The sequence below is a fragment of the Bombina bombina genome, chromosome 5 (genome assembly GCF_027579735.1).
Source record: "Bombina bombina isolate aBomBom1 chromosome 5, aBomBom1.pri, whole genome shotgun sequence".
Taxonomy (NCBI): Eukaryota; Metazoa; Chordata; class Amphibia; order Anura; family Bombinatoridae; genus Bombina; species Bombina bombina.
In genome coordinates this window covers 38886697-38906014 of record NC_069503.1, presented here as the reverse complement: position 1 = coordinate 38906014, position 19318 = coordinate 38886697, and the positions used below count along the sequence as shown (strand labels likewise).

Below are 19318 nucleotides of genomic sequence, written 5' to 3'. Positions count from 1 at the left end.
TGTAGATTAATTGCTTGCCATATTCCCCTCTGAACTCCTTACCCTGTGATGTGGCAGCTTCCTTGCAGTTTTATCCTCTGTTTTCTCTCCAGCTTATCTGATTCTTAGGAGACCGGCATTTTGGTTCTTGTACTCAGCTTGCAAGACGTCAAAGACTGCATGTCAGCTTTTACACTGAGCAAACTGAGTGGTCATAAAACACAGAGGATTGATGTATAAACACTCCGGTGGTGTTTTAGTGACCCTCTGGGAGCTTATGATAACCTTTTCTCCACTTTTCTTATTCACTGCACCTGGAGCTCACATATCACACATCCTCCATTATGCCTGCCTTGGCTCCACCCCGGAAGATTCATATTTAAAGGGACACTGTACCCAAAAAAATTCTTTCGTGATTCAGATTAAGCATGAAATTTTAAGCAACTTTCTAATTTACTCCTATTATCAAATTTTCTTAATTCTCTTTATCTTTATTTGAAATGCAAGAATGTAAGTTTAGATGCCGGCCCATTTTTGGTGAACAACCTGGGTTGTCCTTGCTGATTGGTGGATAAATTCATCCACCAATAAAAAAGTGCTGTCCAGAGTACTGAAACCAAAAAAAAGCTTAGATGCCTTCTTTTTCAAATTTTGATAGCAAGAGAACGAAGAAAAAATGATAATAGGAGTAAATTAGAAAGTTGCTTAAAATTGCATGCTCTTTCTGAATTACAAAAGAGAGAATTTGGGTACAGTGTCCCTTTTAAGGGGCAATTATAACACCCATATAGTTAACTGTACTAAATGCTTGTGGTAATTCAACATCACATATGTAATAACCTAAACAGCTGATCTGTATCACATGAATTGTTATGTGTGCCTTTAATTATACCATACGTACAGTTAATCAGAACCATTATTTATTATCTGTCTAAACCATTTAATACTCTTTTTACAGACACGACCAGATCACTGAGAGGTATCGGGTATTGATGTAACTGGAGTGAATAAGGAAACCTTCTTCCTGAGCACAGACATTGGAGCCTGTTATCAGCATGAACTCATATGTGTTAGGTGAGTAAAATAGATATTATGCTGACTTTAATTACTGGGAAAATAGAATAGATCACTCATTAAACAAATATAAACTATTATATTTATATCTGCATCTTTTAAGAACATTTGTGTCAGTGACTGTTATAAAGAAGGAGCAACATCCATTGTGGCTGAGGAGGAGGGTAAAAAATACTACTCCCCCCTCTGTCCTTTGAGACAGACCATGTCCAACAACTGCCTAACCACACCCCCTGACCTGGTTCATTACTCAGAACACCTGAAACTCCACCTTCCCCTGCCCTGACCTTGCTCATGGAACATCCATAACTGCACTTATGCCTACATTGTTCACATGTATGGAACACCCACAACTCAGTAATTTTAGTTTACTATGATGTAGTAATGTTTACATTCTATGCTATCCTTTTTTAATTTGTGATTTACAGGTAAATACATTTAATACAAAACGGAAGACATTTTTGAGTATAATTTTTTTTTTTTTATTGAGATGGATTATATTATAATGAATAAACAGTCTTATTTTTCTTTATTCCATTTCTTTTTATACAGACAAACACTTGTATAGTTCATATCCCTCCTTCACTACAGAAAGCATCAGAATGATACCGCAAACTCCAAAAATCTTAGACACCAATGACTATTCACAAACATTGGGGATATCACAAAAGATATTAAAAGATGATGGTGAATTAGCAGGACCTGGCCAGCAGTCATTATGTACAGAGAGTGATTTAGTCATCAAACAAGAGGAAATCATTTATGAAATTATTATCCCAGAGGATAAACCACATACATTTACTGATTTTTCAAAACATATTAAAGAAGAAAAAAGTCTACAGTCTAACCAAATGATTCATACAAAGGAGAACCCTTTCAAATGTACAGAATGTAAGAAAAGCTTTAGATGGAAGTCTCATCTACTAGAACATTACAAAATTCACACAGGTGATAAACCACACACATGTACTGAGTGCGGTAAATGTTTTACACAAATGGGTAATCTGAAAACTCATAAAAAGATTCACACAGGAGAAAAGCCTTTCACATGTATAGAGTGTGGAAAAAGTTTTACACACAAGAGTGAGCTGAAAACTCATGAAAGGATTCACACAGGAGAAAAGCCGTTCACATGTATAGAGTGTGGAAAATGTTTTACACAAATAAATAGTCTGAAAACTCATGAATTGAGTCACACGGGAGAAAAGCCTTTCACATGTATACAGTGTGGAAAAAGTTTTACAGAAAAAAGTAATCTGAAAACTCATGAAAGGAGTCACACAGGAGAAAAGCCTTTCACATGTACAGAGTGTGGAAAATGTTTTAGAGACAAAAGTAATCTGAAAACTCATGAAAGGATTCACACAGGAGAAAAGCCTTTCACATGTACAGATTGTGGAAAAAGTTTTATACAAATAAATAGTCTGAAAACTCATGAATTGAGTCACACGGGAGAAAAGCCTTTCACATGTATACAGTGTGGGAAATGTTTTACACTAAAGAGTAATCTGATATATCATGAAAGGAGTCACACAGGAGAAAAGCCTTTCACATGTTTAACGTGTGGAAGAAGTTTTACAGACAAAAGTAATCTGAAAACTCATGAAAGGATTCACACAGGAGAAAAGCCTTTCACATGTACAGAGTGTGGAAAAAGTTTTACAGACAAAAGTAATCTGAAAACTCATGAAAGGAGTCACACAGGAGAAAAGCCGTTCACATGTACAGAGTGTGGGAAATGTTTTACACATAAGGGTAGTCTGAAAACTCATGAAAGGATTCACAAGGGAAGAAACCTTTCACATGTTTAGAAAGTGGGAAAAAGGGTTTTATTGAAATCAGGTATCACAAAATGCTAAATATTTACACACAAATAAACTTTATATACACAGTGTACAACCTTTTTACATTTATCCTAAAGATAAGAAACCCTCTAAATAGAAGCATCAAAAAGGATTCTATTATAAATAATACTTTCTAAATCCCAGTTATAAAAGCCCCAGATTGGAAGTGCTCTCCTGCTGTCCTTTGTTCCTCTATATATGTGCACCTCAGTTTCTCTCATATCAATGTGATAGAATCCAAACACCACACAGGAATATACAGATCTGTCCTTATACTGACCAGTTTACTCAACCATTCAACACCAAAGCACCCCCAGTGTTGTTTATTAATATGCCAGTGTTAGGAGTTGTACATTTGATTTACAAAGGGGAGGAAATAATTTCATTTACAGAATAAAGGAGTCTTATATGAATAGAGTGTTAGCAAATGATATAAACAAGAACATCAGACTCAAATGATTGACATCTTGGAGATATATTTAATGTGCACATCATGTGGATAAACCTTTTCTTATAGCAATAGATGATTAGCATTGTACATGTTATATATCAGAGGAATTACTGAGAGGAAACTGATTTTATTTCATGAGACACAATATCGGTAACCGGTACATACGTGATAATAATCAGTTAAATTTAAATGGCTACTATAACCTACATGTATACTGGGTATATAATATGTGTGAAAATATAGAAGGGGAGAACTGGCACTAGTAATAGTTTTATAGTGGAATAAATGGAAATAACTCAGGTGCTAACGCTACATAAATGCAACAATAAAAGAGGTAAGGGAACCTCAAAGGTGGGGTTTTATACAGCACTCATTCCTACTAATAGTAATAAAAAATTGAATTTTTAATAAATCTCAAGTTTAAAATAAGACCTTTAATAAAGACTATAGAGTACCCAAAGAACTGCTAGTCACATTATCCCCCTGTTTCCTGGCCGATATCAGCTCCCTCAGCTTCAGGTGACAGGGACAATGGACAGCTATTAAAACCAAAAAATAAGCACCGAGGTGCTGCAGTGAACACAAACGCGTTTCGGCTGGTATATCAGCCTTTTTCAATTTGGCAGGACAAACCAAGGCCTGGGTGCCACCCCTTGATATAGCACACAACTACTCCCTCAATAACCAATCATATCTCATCTAGTAAAGCCGCCCCTCTAATACTCCAATCCAGATAGTTCGTGTCATAACGTCTGGGGGTGTGTGGGCAGGCTCAGATTGGCTGTTGATCATGAGTATGAGCGTTGGCGTTTTGTGTTTGGACTGTATGCGCGATTGCCAATAGTAAAGAGTGTCTATGATTCAATCTGCTAAATTGTGAATTACGGATTCCAGTTTAAAAGGAGGGTATACCGTAATTGTTATTAGAATACCGTATCTCATATGATCCTCATTTTTATCTTGCAATATCTTAGCAGACATGTTTGGGATCACTAGTTACAATTGGGTCAATATCGCTAAATGTTAAAAAGTCTCTTATGTGTATATACAATTCAAATAATAAAAAATATTATAAGTGTCAGCTCAGAATTTTTCTTAGATGCATTGCACCATGATTTATAGACATAATGTATCTTCACCAAAATATTGAAACCTAAGTTGCATATGTTCGTGATAGATACACCTGTATTTATATAGAATCCACTTAAAACATATAGAATGGTTATAAAATGGTGAGTAGATAATTCCCAATATTACCACCGCATTAGTATGATAATACATATGCGTGTACGTAGGGAAAGTGTCAGGTACCTTTTTATATATATTTTTAATCCATGGGCAAGCTTGTACAGAAAATCACAAGGTCTTATTAAAAAAGTAAAATAAGGACCCAGGTAGTTCAATTTGTGCTATGGGCGGCATATAGACTTGCATTTGAAGCAAACATATCTGTTCTTATAATTAAGTGAAGACCAAAACCCAACCAATCTCTATGAAACACAATGTTTTATAATTCATTTGCTGTTAGGGTTATATCCCTATTTCCAAATAATACAGGGATATGGCTGTTATTGATCACATTTTGGCTCTTATTCTAAATCAGTAAGAACTATATATGTTTGAGATGGAATCAAAAATTGAATCAGTTATATCCCTATAACTAAAAGAGAGGATTCACAGAATCTTTACAGAAATACCCAGTAATTATTGGCTTCATTCATCCCATGCGGCATCACTGAATTCAATTTAAAGATCCAGCCTGTTTCCTTTTGTAATAATATACTTTCAGTATTACCACCTCTAATACCTGGTTTAATTCGTTCCAGGCCCCAACACTTAAAGGTGGTGGTTTTACCTTCATGATATTGCAAAACGTGTTTGGCTATGCTGGTTATCTGTTTACCCTCTCTTAGGTCTTTCTGGGCATTACGTCTATTACTTAAATGTTCAGTGATCCTCGTACTCAATTTACGTGTTGTCATGCCTGTGTGAATAAAATTGCATGAACATAACAGACAATAAATGACATTGTCACTTTGGCAATTTATATGATTTTTAATTTTCCACTTCTTTGAAAATCTGTCAGTGTTGGAATCTTTTTTTAATCATAAATTGACATGTTTTACAATGTCCACACGCGGTAGAGCCTTGATGAATGGGTTTTTTGTTTCTGTCCCTATCAAAGTGACTTTTAGTGAGACTATCCATCAAATTATTGGCACGTCTATAGGTGAAAGATGGTCCATCAGGTAAGAGTGTTTTTAACTTATCACTCTTAAGGATATGCCAGTACTTGTTGATAATTGAACTCACTTTGTCACTTTGGTGGTTATAAGTAGATATGAATCTGATAGCATTAGAGTCTGATTCACATTTTTTGTTAGGTTGAAGAAGTTTAGACCTATTTTTAGCCAGTGCTTTTTGATAGGCTCTAGCTAGTAGTTTTCTGGAATAACCTCGTTTGAGTAATCTATCTCTCAATTCCAAGGCTGATTTTTTGAAAGAACTGATATCTGTACAATTTCTCCTTATTCTAAGGTATTCTCCATATGGGAGGCTCGTGATCGTAGACGGATGGTGGTTACTTTGTGCATGTTAGATATTGTTAGTGGCAGTAGGTTTTCTGTAAGCCTCAGTCACTAATTCCTTATCACGTTTAAAGATCGTCAGGTCCAGAAATTCAACTTTATTATAGCTGGTATTATATGTTAAAAATAACCCAAAAGGGTTGGTGTTAAGTAGTTGAATGAACTTTTCAAATAATTCTATTGGACCCTCCCATATAAGGAGAATATCGTCTATATACCTGGACCAGTGGGAGATTTATTGGGTGCATTGGTTCATGGTGTCATTGAACACTATCATCTCTTCCTACCAGCCCAGGTATATATTTGCACGACGTACCCATGGCGGTACCACATTTTTGTAAAAAGAATTTATCATCGAACACAAAATAGTTATGTGTTAATACAAACTTAAGTAATCTAATGATAAAATCATTTGTGGTTAGATCCATATTTGTATCTTTCTGTAAGAAATGTGCCACCGCTTTAATGCCCCATTCGGTCTTAATACTGGTATAGAGGGACTCGCGTTGACATCACATGTTACTAGTATAGACTGTTGTGTGATTTTAATATTTTGTTCAAAATATGCATTGTATCCCTAGTATGAGAGGGTAATGCATCTACAATCTTCCTGAGTCTCGCATCTACATATCTACTTGCTTTCTCTGTTAGAGACCCTATACCAGAGACAATGTAATATGTGTGTCATGTTGTGTAACTTGATATTATGTCTGTTAGATGTTTTCATGTTAGTTAGAAGCCACAAGAACTGATAATAGTACATACTGTATATATAAAGGGAACATTATATGTCTGATAAATCCCTTTGTATCAAGAGCACAAGTGTTAGGTATATTTATACCATTGTGTGCATATATCATGTAATGCTGCTGTTTACTATATAATGATATACAATGTTTTTTCATGCAAATAAAAAGTGATTGTAATCCAGACCAGTATTTTGTGTTTTTTGTATAATTTAAAAACACAATATCACAGAATAATTAGGAAAACATCATCAAATACAGAAGTGTGTTTAGTACTCTGTGCAGCAGTGTTTGTAACTATGTATAACATAGCTATAAATCTTCTTGCAAACTCTGCTGTCTGAAGATACGTGCACGCTCCTGAGTTCACCTAGGATTACTCTTTAACAAAGGATACTTAGAGAACTAATCACAAATTATAATACAAGTAAATTGGAAAGTTTTTTTTTTTTTTTAAATGTCATGTTCTATCCAATCCATTTAAGTTTAATTTTGCCTTTTCTGTCCCTTTAACAGTACATAAAACAATATCAAATTAACCCCCGACCTACCCAATCCAGATTATTAATCACCAGCAAGACTTTTTATACACAGACATTTTATGTAACTTAAACAACGTAGTCGCTAACTTTATTTTTATTTTGATGCTATACTTTAGATGCAATCTAATCTTTATTTTTCCTACCGTTTATTTGCCAATTCCGCCCCCATGCCACTTCCGTGTTTCTCTGTCCACCCGCTCTCTACGCCAGGTGAAAGCGCGTTCACGAAGTAGATATCGTCTGCGCATGCACAACTTGCGGACGATACAAAGTATTCATTGATCAAAAGTATCGATGCGATGCTTATTCTGAGATTTACTTCTGAATAGTAAGACAGGTCGCACAGAGCATGTGCGCCTCTCGAACGAGCACGGAGGGAACTACAATGATTCTAGTAAAATGCATGCTCTCAGGAATCTAGTGATGTAGGAATCGATGGGCTGCTCCGGGGGGGGGGGGGAAGCTAATGGGACGTTAATATAGATCTACACTGTCAATCAACTATTCCAAAATGTCAGGTGGAGGAAAGATTTGTGTCGGGCGAGTACTTGTAAGGTAGAAATAGAAGTAATTACGACAATTAGGATAATAACTATGAATTAAACTTATGCTTATTTTTAATTCTATGTAAGATACCGTTAACTAGTGGGCTCATTTTTACCTTACCTTTAAAGGGATAAAAAATTACACTTTCATGATTCAGATAGAATGTGTCATTTTAATTTCACTTCTGTTATCAAGTGTATGTGCTACTGAGAGCTGACTGGTGGCTACACACATGTGCCTCTTGTCATTGACTCACCAGATATGCTCAGCTAGCTACCAGTATTACATTGCTGCTCTATAGCTGACTTTGCAGGAGTTAAATACATAGTTATAAACAATCAGTGGTACCATAATAAACTGATCTAACATATTAAAATATTTTTGCCCCTTGATACCCCTTTAATTAACAGCAGAGACGATAACAATTATTTCTAGATAATCAATATCTTGGTAAATTTGTCACAATGTTATCTTCATTAAACAAGGATTTACACCAAGATAGCACAAAGCTAGATCTGACTAAAGGGACAGTAAACAGCTTGAGACTGTAATATAAACTGACTAATTATTCCTAGGAAAACAACTTTACCGTATACTTTCATTGTCGAATAGTATTGTTATGTCAGCTGTGTGCCGGGATATTATCTGTGTGTAACAAACGTACAGTGACTAATAATGCAATAAACACATAGAAATAACTTCACTGACTCACTATTTATTGTCTAATAGTATTGTTATATCAGCTGTGTGCCAGGATATTATCTGTGTGTCACACACGTACAGTGACTAATAATGCAATAAACACATAGAGGTAACTTCACTCACTCACTATATAATGTCTAATAGTATTGTTATATCAGCTGTGTGCCGGGATATTATCTGTGTGTCACAAACGTAAAGTGACTAATAATGCAATAAACAAATAGAAATAACTTCACTGACTCACTATTTATTGTCTAATAGTATTGTTATATCAGCTGTGTGCCCGGGATATTATCTGTGTGTCACAAACGTACAGTGACTAATAATGCAATAAACACATAGAGGTAACTTCACTCACTATTTAATGTCTAATAGTATTGTTATATCAGCTGTGTGCCGGGATATTATCTGTGTGTCACAAATGTACAGTGACTAATAATGCTATAAACACATAGAAATAACTTCACACACTCACTATTTATTGTCTAATAGTATTGTTATATCAGCTGTGTGCCAGGATATCATCTGTGTATCACAGACGTACAGTGACTAATAATGCAATAAACACATAGAGGTAACTCCACTCACTCACTATGTAATGTCTAATACTATTGTTATATCAGCTGTGTGCCGGGATATTATCTGTGTGTCACAGACGTACAGTGACTAATAATGCAATAAACACATAGAAATAACTTCACTGACTCACTATTTAATGTCTAATAGTATTGTTATATCAGCTGTGTGCCGGGATATTATCTGTGTGTCACAGACGTACAGTGACTAATAATGCAATAAACACATAGAGGTAACGTCACTGACTCACTATTTATTGTCTAATAGTATTGTTATATCAGCTGTGTGCCGGGATATTATCTGTGTGTAACAAACGTACAGTGACTAATAATGCAATAAACACATAGAAATAACTTCACTGACTCACTATTTATTGTCTAATAGTATTGTTATATCAGCTGTGTGCCAGGATATTATCTGTGTGTCACACACGTACAGTGACTAATAATGCAATAAACACATAGAGGTAACTTCACTCACTCACTATATAATGTCTAATAGTATTGTTATATCAGCTGTGTGCCGGGATATTATCTGTGTGTCACAAACGTAAAGTGACTAATAATGCAATAAACAAATAGAAATAACTTCACTGACTCACTATTTATTGTCTAATAGTATTGTTATATCAGCTGTGTGCCCGGGATATTATCTGTGTGTCACAAACGTACAGTGACTAATAATGCAATAAACACATAGAGGTAACTTCACTCACTATTTAATGTCTAATAGTATTGTTATATCAGCTGTGTGCCGGGATATTATCTGTGTGTCACAAATGTACAGTGACTAATAATGCTATAAACACATAGAAATAACTTCACAAACTCACTATTTATTGTCTAATAGTATTGTTATATCAGCTGTGTGCCAGGATATTATCTGTGTATCACAGACGTACAGTGACTAATAATGCAATAAACACATAGAGGTAACTCCACTCACTCACTATGTAATGTCTAATACTATTGTTATATCAGCTGTGTGCCGGGATATTATCTGTGTGTCACAGACGTACAGTGACTAATAATGCAATAAACACATAGAAATAACTTCACTGACTCACTATTTAATGTCTAATAGTATTGTTATATCAGCTGTGTGCCGGGATATTATCTGTGTGTCACAGACGTACAGTGACTAATAATGCAATAAACACATAGAGGTAACGTCACTGACTCACTATTTATTGTCTAATAGTATTGTTATATCAGCTGTGTGCCGGGATATTATCTGTGTGTCACAAACGTAAAGTGACTAATAATGCAATAAACAAATAGAAATAACTTCACTGACTCACTATTTATTGTCTAATAGTATTGTTATATCAGCTGTGTGCCCGGGATATTATCTGTGTGTCACAAACGTACAGTGACTAATAATGCAATAAACACATAGAGGTAACTTCACTCACTATTTAATGTCTAATAGTATTGTTATATCAGCTGTGTGCCGGGATATTATCTGTGTGTCACAAATGTACAGTGACTAATAATGCTATAAACACATAGAAATAACTTCACACACTCACTATTTATTGTCTAATAGTATTGTTATATCAGCTGTGTGCCAGGATATTATCTGTGTGTCACAGACGTACAGTGACTAATAATGCAATAAACACATAGAGGTAACTCCACTCACTCACTATGTAATGTCTAATACTATTGTTATATCAGCTGTGTGCCGGGATATTATCTGTGTGTCACAGACGTACAGTGACTAATAATGCAATAAACACATAGAAATAACTTCACTGACTCACTATTTAATGTCTAATAGTATTGTTATATCAGCTGTGTGCCGGGATATTATCTGTGTGTCACAGACGTACAGTGACTAATAATGCAATAAACACATAGAGGTAACGTCACTGACTCACTATTTAATGTCTAATAGTATTGTTATATCAGCTGTGTGCCAGGATATTATCTGTGTGTAACAAATGTACAGTGACTAATAATGCAATAAACACATAGAAATAACTTCACTCACTCACTATTTAATGTCTAATAGTATTGTTATATCAGCTGTGTGCCGGGATATTATCTGTGTGTCACAGACATACAGTGACTAATAATGCAATAAACACATAGAAATAACTTCACTCACTCACTATTTAATGTCTAATAGTATTGTTATATCAGCTGTGTGCCAGGATATTATCTGTGTGTCACAGACGTACAATGACTAATAATTCAATAAACACATAGAAATAACTTCACTCACTCACTATTTAATGTCTAATAGTATTGTTATATCAGCTGTGTGCCAGGATATTATCTGTGTGTAACAAATGTACAGTGACTAATAATGCAATAAACACATAGAAATAACTTCACTGACTCACTATTAAATGTCTAATAGTATTGTTATATCAGCTGTGTGCTGGGATATTATCTGTGAGTCACAGACGTACAGTGACTAATAATGCAATAAACACATAGAGGTAACTTCGCTGACTCACTCACTATTTAATGTCTAATAGTATTGTTATATCAGCTGTGTGCCAGGATATTATCTGTGTGTAACAAATGTACAGTGACTAATAATGCAATAAACACATAGAAATAACTTCACTCACTCACTATTTAATGTCTAATAATATTGTTATATCAGCTGTGTGCCAGGATATTATCTGTGTGTCACAAACGTACAGTGACTAATAATGCAATAAACACATAGAAATAACTTCACTCACTCACTATTTAATGTCTAATAGTATTGTTATATCAGCTGTGTGCCGGGATATTATCTGTGTGTCACAGACATACAGTGACTAATAATGCAATAAACACATAGAGGTAACGTCACTCACTCACTATTTAATGTCTAATAGTATTGTTATATCAGCTGTGTGCCGGGATATTATCTGTGTGTCACAGGCGTACAGTGACTAATAATGCAATAAACACATAGAGGTAACTTCACTGACTCACTATTCCCTTTTGCCTCTGGTTGAATTATAGATCCGTATGCAGAAAGAGCGTCCCACTCACTTGCGCTAGTAGTCACTTCCGGTCATGGCGAGTTTCCTGTGTAGCTTTAGGTTTCCTCCGGCAGCTGCGTGCCAACACTTCAGTGGTACAAAGGGTCCCCGCTGTTAGTGATTCCTCTATTCACTACATATAAACTGTAATAAACAAACAGCAGGGAACAGTCCTATGGAGAAAGGCTGCTTTATTAGAAAGATTCAGCATTATCGTGACCTCTTATTGTGACTTCATTAGAGACGTCTGACAAAGCCCTTGATGAGCAAAACGCGTAAGAATGATCCTGATAATGCTTCCTTCTTTCTAATGAAGTAGCTGTAATCCTTAGGGTTGTTCTCTGTCATTTGCTTTATTTATTATATTTACCTTTATTACTAATTTTTCCCCATTTTCCTGTAATTTAAGTCTCAAAATGTTGTATTTTTTAGTCCTGAAATCTAAAAGTGCACATAGCAGCATCACATATCTGCCCAGCAGTGGCTTCTTTTTGATCTAGGAGTTTTATCTTACTGTACGGTATAATGTCAAGTTGCTATGAATACTTTTCCTTTCCTTACGTACTTCATCTTTTTAGTCCATAGAAAGAGGTTTGGTTTTGCAATCACTATGTATACTATATCTGCAAGTGTTTGCTTAGATATAAATATTCTGTCTTATTTATAAATAATATTGTGAATTGAATGATAAATACAAAGCATTTTTATATCTAATTTTGTATAAAAATATAGTGAAAAAATCTCTAGTGGATTATAGGAATAATATGAAGTTCCCAAGAGCTAATACACAGGTATGGAGCATTTCAGTACAACAGATAACTGTGCTTATGTACAGCATGTTAGAGGGGAAATAAGGTTATCAGATTTACATAGAAAAATCTAAGTCATTGTAAAACAAACAAACACTCCAAGGATGGACGTTATGGTGCCAAATATCTAAAGGTCTCTGGGATGGCGAGATTATTTAAAGGAATAGTAAAAAAACTTTCATGATTCAGATAGGGTATGTAATTTTAAACAACTTTCTAATTTACTTTTATCAACAAATATGTGCTTTGTTCTCTTGGTATTCTTAGTTGAAAGCTAAACCTAGGGAGGCTCTTATGCTAGTTTCTAAGCCATTGAAGGCTGTATCTTATCTGAATGCATTTGACAGTTTTTCACAGCTAGAGGGTGTTAGTTCATGTGTGTCATATAAATAACATTGTGCTCATGCGTGTGGAGTTGTTTAAGAGTCAGCACTAATTGCCTGCAAAAGAGCTGAGGGATGTGCCGAAAAAAACACATCAACATTTGTATTTATACATACAAAGCGTAATTGTTGTGGTGTTTTCTTGTAAAATAACCTGAACATAAGTGTTCCATGGGCGTGTATGATATTTTCTCTTGAATCCCAACATATTTGTCTAAATATTTCCACCCTTCAGTTCTCACTGTTTTTCTCACAAATAAAAAGGTGTCTAGGTTGTAAAAAAATACTGAAAACACTTAATACACTAATAGAAAGATACCTGAATATGAAACTATAGGTGATTGTAAGATGAGAATAAACCACGGTTAGCACTCCGATATTCAGACTGTCTCCTCTGTAGACTGGTTCACTCTCCCACAGGAACCCACTGCATGCACTACGATCTGGTGCCCAGGAATCACAGGAGACTCCACCAAACTCCCAATCAAACAAACGATAAATCCATGTCCTCACACTCAGCAGAGAGTCTGGGTTAAAGACAGGATTCTTGAAACTACCATAAAATGTATCTATTCTTGTTGCTCATAAAAAGGATCCCATCAAGGTAAAGAAGGTCATTGTAAGATGGGCATCTTTTTTTCTTAAATTGTTTATTTTCAGTATCAACAAAAAGATAGATGATATACAGATATAAGTAAGATAATCACATTAAATAACTTAATTTGCCACGCAGGGAGGATAAATCAAATTAACATCAGCTTAATATGGTCTACACATGAACAGTGTGAGTTACATTATAATATTATACGTATAATTTAAACCTTGAAGCTATAAGTCTTATTATTAACATCTCATATCGTTGAAATTTTAACTTAACCCCCCAACCATTCTCTCACCTGATGGCAATGACAAGCAGTGAGGTCAGAGGCTGGCGAGGCTCTGGCTATGATACAGCCGAGAAACATACACATATACATTATATTATACACAAAATCGCTCTCTCACACACATACACTCTCTCACACACATACATTCTCTCACACACACACACGCCCTCTCACACACACACACACGCACTCTCTCAGACACACACTCACACACATGCATTCTCTCACACACACACTCTCTCACACACAGTCTGATACACACACACTTTCTCTCACACACATACACACTCTCACACACATTCACACACACTCACACATAAACACTCAAACACTCTCACACACACACTCTCTGTCACACACTCACACACACAGTCTCTTTCTCGCAAATGCACACATTATTATGTATGTATATATATATATATATATATATATTCGCACAACAAAGAAGGCACTCTCCGTTTACATATGCCGTTTATTAGTAAACGTTTTTGGGGTCTCCCCCGTCCTCAGACCACTTACAGGCATCAATAAAACATCACCTTAAATACCTACTTACCCCCACCGTGAAGCACCACCATCAGACTCCCAGCTTCCGTGTAGCGCAACTGCGCATGCGCGCCCAGAACTAGGGAGAGCCAACGGGGACAAACTACAAAACAAAAGTGCAAAGTCAAACACCTTAACGAAAACATACAAAAGTGCAGCAATTCACCTACAGCAAAGTAACTAAACTAGGTGCAGTGTTATATATTATTATTTCTGCCTTTGTCTAAGCACACTGTCACTAGAATAGGTCTTACACACCCCTTCTGCTAATTCCTAACATACATGTCACATTGTAATCTTTAAAGCAAAATATATAAAGGGGTGCCTAAATGTACTGTATCCACTCATTATGTGGTAAACTAATGCCCTCAACTAGGACTTAAGTACATAGTCAAAAAACTGTTACTTCAGTACTCATTATACAAACTTAAAGAAATTCATTAGTCATCTATAGGACACGAATAGACCTGTCAATTCATCTTAACTAAAATGACCTTAAATAGCACATACCATCTACTCCATCTAGCCTAGAGTTTCTTACTTCGGCAAATCTCTCATTGAGCATAGAGGTCCTAGGTGTTAACAGAGAACCCAATGTCATAACCTCATTAAGTCAAATTATTAAAACAAGTTGCCCACATAGTAAGTGTAGGTGCCAACTGTCCCTAAATACCCTACAGGCAAAACAGGAGGCAGTGGGCGTACATCCACTACAACATTTATAAAAAGCATTGGTGTTACGGTTGCCTCCAGGCTGGCTGGAAGTTGGACCGTAGAAAAGGATGCTCCTAGCGCTCACCAAAGGAGCAGCAGCACCGTGGACACTATAACTGCTGCGTAGCCACCATAAGTAACGCAGACTCTATGAACCACCGCTGCTGGGCTGGTATCTCGCCGTCTGCTCTGCGCCCTGGACCTACGACCAGGCTCCAGTAGGTGAACCTCTTCCTTCTGTAGCAATCCCCGTAGCTAAGGGAGTATGAAAAGCATAGCAATCCCTGTAGTAATTATAGCTGAAGCTGTCCCCTACAAACATGAGTCAAAGCTGCAAGTTAGAGGGTCAGAAATAGGTCTGATGTGCTGGAGCACACAGCCTCCTTTTTATTGAGGTTACATGCAAACAGGACACTCTCAGGGGGAGGCATAAAATCCCCCATCACACATTTGATATTAGATAGAGAGACACTCCCTTTGACAGGCCACAACATTTACTTCAGCAGATAACATTACACACAATAAAACAATGCAGTCCACCTTATCAATACTAGTCTGATTAGACAATGGGAAAGTTGATCACTAAACCTAATTAGAGCTAATCCCAGCAGACTTGTATTTAGAATAGGTTTCTTGAAGCTGAACAAAATTTAACTCTTAATGGCACACAATGAAACTGAACCAAGTGGGAGAAAGCCAGGGACAAGTCATTTCACAGGTCTGGGGACATAGTCTTAAAGGGGCATTGTTCACCAAAGTCACAATATGTCCCCAGACGGTTCTTAAAGGGCCACACACACCCAACAAAAGTCAATATGTCCTCAGGGGCACAATCTTCCAGGGGCCATAGTCATGTGGAAGGAGGCTGGCAAATAGGCTTCTCCAAAATCCAAGGAAGCAGGGCAATTTTTCATTTAAAGGGCCAGTTACAAACAGCAGTTTGTAACATATCTCCCCTTTTGGAGGGAGACTAACCAGGCACCTGACCTTCTGCCGGTCAGTGCCCAAGTTAGTCTCGCAACCCACCCACAAATAATCGCTAGCAGCAAAGTAGCCCCCCCACAATACGTAGTACTGGCCTGTAAGTTCCAGGTTGCAGGATGAAAGTGCAGCATCCTCGGCCTTCCTGGCGCAGCTGGGCAAATAGCTGATGGTACTTGGGGGGCAGAGGCCAGCGGCACTCTGCCCTGGTGCCAGCTCTTCTGCTGGGGGAATTGGGGCATAGTCCTGCCCGGTGGCAAAGGGAACGTGGGGGTCAGTGGGGGCCAACATCTCCACTGTTAACCCTGGGCCCAAGTTAGGAGTTAGCTGGGGAGGGGGAGATTGGCTTACCTCCTCCTCCTGATACTCCGGCGGCCGTTGGGAAGGGAGGTCGATGCTCTCCGCTTCCTGTGGAACATGCTGCGGCTGGGGAGAGAGACCGGTTGTCTCCTCTCCCTGGAAGGCACACTCCGGCTGGGGAGGGAGGTCGATGCTCTCCCCTCCCTGTAGCTGGGTCTGTCGCTGGGGATCTGGGCCGCCTGCCCAGCATCCCTGTAGGGCCGGTAGAGAGACTGCGGTCCCATCTCCACCTGCCTGCTGGGGGTCCTCCCAGGACCAGTCTATGAGGCCTGCTGCCTCTAGTATCTCTGGTTGGGGTTGGGGAAGGAGACCGCTTGTCTCTTCCCTCTGCACAGTATACTGCCGCTGGGGAGGGAGGTCGCTGCTCCCCTCTCCCTGTGGAACATGCTGCGGCTGGGGAGAGAGACCAGGTGTCCATACCCTCAAACTCCACAGTTGGCGCTCAAAGGCTCGTGCCGCTTTGTTCTCCGTATCCAATTCCCGGATGATGCGACTGACTACCTCCTGCGCAGGGTCTGGACCATATCGGACTAGCCGCCTCTTTACCTCTGGAACGAAATCCGCGCCCTCATAGCGACGGATACGGTTGAGGTGCTCTTCACATGGTTCTGACCAGTATCTTGTCAGCTCCATGCTGCTGTAGGTAGGGACGCTGCGCAGTGGCTAGCGTTGCCCTCAATTACTCTCCTACGATACCAGTGCTGTTGTGGTGCTGCTCCTTGCGCTAGGACGCCAATCCCACCGCTGCCGCCAAATGTTACGGTTGCCTCCAGGCTGGCTGGAAGTTGGACCGTAGAAAAGGATGCTCCTAGCGCTCACCAAAGGAGCAGCAGCACCGTGGACACTATAACTGCTGCGTAGCCACCATAAGTAACGCAGACTCTATGAACCACCGCTGCTGGGCTGGTATCTCGCCGTCTGCTCTGCGCCCTGGACCTACGACCAGGCTCCAGTAGGTGAACCTCTTCCTTCTGTAGCAATCCCCGTAGCTAAGGGAGTATGAAAAGCATAGCAATCCCTGTAGTAATTATAGCTGAAGCTGTCCCCTACAAACATGAGTCAAAGCTGCAAGTTAGAGGGTCAGAAATAGGTCTGATGTGCTGGAGCACACAGCCTCCTTTTTATTGAGGTTACATGCAAACAGGACACTCTCAGGGGGAGGCATAAAATCCCCCATCACACATTTGATATTAGATAGAGAGACACTCCCTTTGACAGGCCACAACATTTACTTCAGCAGATAACATTACACACAATAAAACAATGCAGTCCACCTTATCAATACTAGTCTGATTAGACAATGGGAAAGTTGATCACTAAACCTAATTAGAGCTAATCCCAGCAGACTTGTATTTAGAATAGGTTTCTTGAAGCTGAACAAAATTTAACTCTTAATGGCACACAATGAAACTGAACCAAGTGGGAGAAAGCCAGGGACAAGTCATTTCACAGGTCTGGGGACATAGTCTTAAAGGGGCATTGTTCATCAAAGTCACAATATGTCCCCAGATGGTTCTTAAAGGGCCACACACACCCAACAAAAGTCAATATGTCCTCAGGGGCACAATCTTCCAGGGGCCATAGTCATGTGGAAGGAGGCTGGCAAATAGGCTTCTCCAAAATCCAAGGAAGCAGGGCAATTTTTCATTTAAAGGGCCAGTTACAAACAGCAGTTTGTAACAATTGGTAGTCCAACTGGACATTGAGCCCCTTTGGGTACATGGTCTCCAGATTAAAAATCCACTGCGACTCCCATTGTAGTAGACGTCTGCCCCTGTCACCACCCCTAGAATTACGTGGTATGTGGTCTATGATAATATAGCGAAGGTCAGACACAGCATGACCACTGGTACAGAAGTGGCGAGCCACCGGTTGGTCCGAATCACCATTCTTGATTGCCAGCCGAATCGCTGACCGGTGGTTCGCCATCCTCGTCCTGAGATCATCCTGGGTCTTGCCCACGTAAAATTTACCATACGGACAGTGCAATAGGTAAACAATATACGTGGTTGTACAAGTAACCCTGTGCTGAATGTGGTACTTTTTATTAGACCATGGATGTAGGAAAGTGTTGCTCTGGGTTAATCCACTACAGGTAGTGCAACCACTACAGCGGAAGCAACCTTTTTTCGTGGTTTTTAACCATGTACTTGGCATATAGCTCTCACTATTATCAGGTCTTAGTAACATATCTTTCAGTGATCTTCCACGTTTGAACCCAACCAGTGGAGTCACACAGGATGCAAAGGGTAAGGTTTTGTCACTCTCCAGAATGTCCCAATGTTCCTTCAAGATATTGGAGAACTGTACTTTTTCCGGTGAAAATATGGTGGTGAAGATCATTTTCTTTTCACTCCTATCTTTCTCCAACTTAGTGAGTGCCTGTTCTTGTGTAAGCAGTGATGCCTCCACTAGTGACTGGTCAAGATGCTTGGATCCATATCCCCGATCTGTAAATTTCTTATACATCTCGTGTAATTGCTGTTCCTTCTTCTCCTGGTTGCTATTATTGCGTACCACTCGCTTAAACTGTGACCTTGGCAGTGATTTTTTCAAGCTGGGAGGGTGACAACTTGTGGCATCCAGTAACGAATTCCTGTC

General features: G+C 38.4%; 1 protein-coding gene across 1 annotated transcript in view; it reads left to right on the top strand.

The window, feature by feature from the left end:
• Nucleotides 1-798: 798 nt before the first annotated feature.
• Nucleotides 799-19318, top strand: part of LOC128661265 (uncharacterized) — a 744180-nt gene continuing 725660 nt past the window's right edge. Inside the window, exons 1-3 of the mRNA XM_053715539.1 lie at nucleotides 799-1053; nucleotides 1606-2852; nucleotides 18879-18966. Of these exons, the coding sequence (XP_053571514.1) occupies nucleotides 1035-1053; nucleotides 1606-2852; nucleotides 18879-18966 (1354 nt within the window). The 5' untranslated portion in view covers nucleotides 799-1034. The remainder of the gene's footprint in view (nucleotides 1054-1605; nucleotides 2853-18878; nucleotides 18967-19318) is intronic.